General features: G+C 38.4%; 1 protein-coding gene across 1 annotated transcript in view; it reads right to left on the bottom strand.

Moving 5' to 3' along the window:
* LOC106011802 overlaps positions 1-2992 on the bottom strand; it is an 8294-nt gene that overhangs the window by 2343 nt on the left and 2959 nt on the right. Inside the window, exon 2 of the mRNA XM_013082717.2 lies at positions 2306-2347. Within this exon, the coding sequence (XP_012938171.1) occupies positions 2306-2347 (42 nt within the window). The remainder of the gene's footprint in view (positions 1-2305; positions 2348-2992) is intronic.

Consider the following 2992-nt stretch of genomic DNA (forward strand, 5'->3'; position numbering starts at 1 on the left):
ATTATTATTATTATTATTATTATTATTATTATTATTATTATTATTATTATTATCACTAATATGCTATTATTATTATTATTATTATTATTATTATTATTATTATTATTATTATTATTATTATTATTATTATTATCATTAATATACTATTATTATGATTATTATTATTATGATTATTATTATTATGATTATTATTATTATGATTATTATTATTATTATTATTATTATTATGATCATTATTATTATTATTATTATTATTATAGTTCGACTTCTGCTATTTAGCAGTCTTGTCACCCGGTACCTCGAAAGAGTTTATGTGTAAATTATAACAACATCAATATGTTTCTCATCAGGGCAAGCGAACCAAAAGAGAAAAAAAAAAAAACAACAATAAAAAACCCACACACGGAATCATCAAAAGCAGACTACGTCAGTGTTTGCCTTAAAAGTGAACTTATGAAGAAAAACGACGATACACAGTCGAACCTGCCATGAAAGCCACCTGTACAAACGGCCACTTTCCATTCCCCACTTGCGTTTTTTCTATATAACTAAACTGTGTAAAACGGTCACCTGTCCAACACGGTCGCGGCCACCTTATTTGATCAACCCACGGTCAAATGTACCTGCCTCAGACGGCCAGGCGTGGTCACCCATCGCCCGACGCTTTGTCCAAAATGTTGAATCGGCCCCTGACGCTGTGGACGGGCCGTCATAATTCATTCACCTGTCGTTATTGTTAGTCCCTCCAATGACTGTTTACCCAAGTTGACCAATGGGTAAGCCTAACAATACATTTTCAACTGCCGGTGAGGGAAGCGTGAGATCCGTCATAACCTATAAGCCCCGCCCACAACTCAAGCACAAATCGTGTGTGAGGTGACTGGTCACTGTTTTGTTTACCTAATCTGTAACAAAGTAACAATGGACGTTGACGTGAACTTGTGACAGAAGCGTCGCTCGTTCTCCGAGTGGTGGCGACCCGTGTGTTTGTTTTACCATGGCACTCGGTCTTCATCGTCTTACATGATATTTCGTTTATTTTACCCTTGCACAAAATCAGCAACTAATAGAAAGCTAACCGAAAAGGAAAAGGCTAGCCGTACTGATTCTTAATATGATGGCTAGACTGACCATTTACAAAAAAATAGGCCTACTGAATTGTAAATATACATTTTTAGTGTGCAGTACCTAAAGTATTTGTATTTGAGACGAAACCAGGTGCCTTAATGACAGTGCATGTATTTTAAACCTCCTGTTTTCTAATGTTAATAGGGCCTAAGATAAGTACGGCTAGACTGTCAGGCTAACGGTACTTAATATTGATGGCTGAATTGTAAATGAAATTTTTAGTTTGCAATGCCTAAAGTATTTGTATTTCAGACAAAACCAAAAGGTGCCTTACTGACTTGCATGTATTTGAACCTGAATAATTACTAGATCTAGATCTAATGAGACCTGTGTACTTAACAGGCTTGAGTCGATTGGGCCAAACCTAGATCTAAGTACGGCTAGCCTGGCAGTCTAGCAGCCACTTCGAACCGAAAAACAAACCTACAAGTATAAGCCAAAAACAACGACAACCCCCCCCCCCTTCTTACAACACCCCCCCCCCTCCCCCTTCTTACACCACCCCCCCCCCTTCCCCTTCTTACACCACCCTCCCCCCTTTTCCAAAAGGAAACAAAGACCCTTTTGAATTAGCCTTATGGCAGTTCTAATCCTGAGAGCAGCCCCAGTTTGGACCTCAGAAGAGAATGATTAACTTTCTACATTCTGATCAGACCTGCCTAAGACGGTCACCTGTGTTATTCGGCCACTTTTCTCCATGACAATGGGTGACCGTTTTATACAGGTTTGATGTAGTAGATTACAGTTTTATTAGGCATATAGAGTATTTTAGTGGGCTCACAGCGCAGCAATGCAGAACATAATGCGGAAGTTGAATAAAAATTCCAGTTTGGCTCTTAGTGGTAAGGCGCCTACTTTGATTTTGAGGAGCGCTCTGGGTGATTGGCGGGTGCTCTGGTGTAGTTTGCTTAATATTCCTTTCTGTCAAACATCTATCTTCTTTATCTTTCTTCCTTCTTGTTTGTATTTGTTACTCTCTTGTAACACCTCTAATCTTCGGCACTTATTTATGACCTTATTATGTTGCAAATGCCGTAAAACTTTTGCTAAAACAACAGTTGACCGCTGGCTGCAGGAAGACATATTTGTCGTGTGTTTGTTTGTCTGTTTGTTTGTTTGTTTGTTTGTTTGTTTGTTTGTTTGTTTGTTTGTTTGTTCATCTTTACTTAGCACTCACCTCCTCATTGAGAAAACAGAAGAGTAGCGCCAAGATAAATCCCTGGGGAAGATACAAGGGCTCGGTCATAGTTACTTTTGATGATGATAATCAATATCATTGTTATTTACTGAATGAGTATGTGTCTGCATAAGTGACGAAAAGTTTTGAGAGAGAGAGAGAGAGAGAGAGAGATAGAGAGAGAGAGATAGAGAGATATATATATATATATAGAGAGAGAGAGAGAGAGATAGAAAGAGAGAGAGATAGAGAGAGAGAGATAGAGAGAGAGAGAGAGATAGAGATATATATATATATAGAGAGAGAGATAGAGAGAGAGATAGAGAGAGAGAGAGATAGAGAGAGAGATAGAGAGAGATAGAGAGAGAGAGAGATAGAGATAGATAGAGAGAGATAGAGATATAGAGAGAGATAGAGAGAGAGATAGAGAAAGAGAGATAGAGAGAGAGATAGAGAAAGAGAGATAGAGAGAGAGATAGAGAGAGAGAGAGAGAGAGAGAGAGGCAGACAGACAGACGTGAGAGAGAGAGAGAGAGAGAGAGAGAGAGAGAGAGAGAGAGAGAGAAAGAGGGGGGAGGGTTTAGAAGGGGAAGATTGAGAAAATACCTTATTGTCCAGATGCTGCCATAGTATATGGTGTTTCAAACACCAGTAAACATATTATTATTACAAGGACAATTTGTGGCC

This window comes from Aplysia californica, unplaced genomic scaffold, assembly GCF_000002075.1.
Source record: "Aplysia californica isolate F4 #8 unplaced genomic scaffold, AplCal3.0 scaffold00190, whole genome shotgun sequence".
In the NCBI taxonomy this organism is placed as follows: domain Eukaryota; kingdom Metazoa; phylum Mollusca; class Gastropoda; order Aplysiida; family Aplysiidae; genus Aplysia; species Aplysia californica.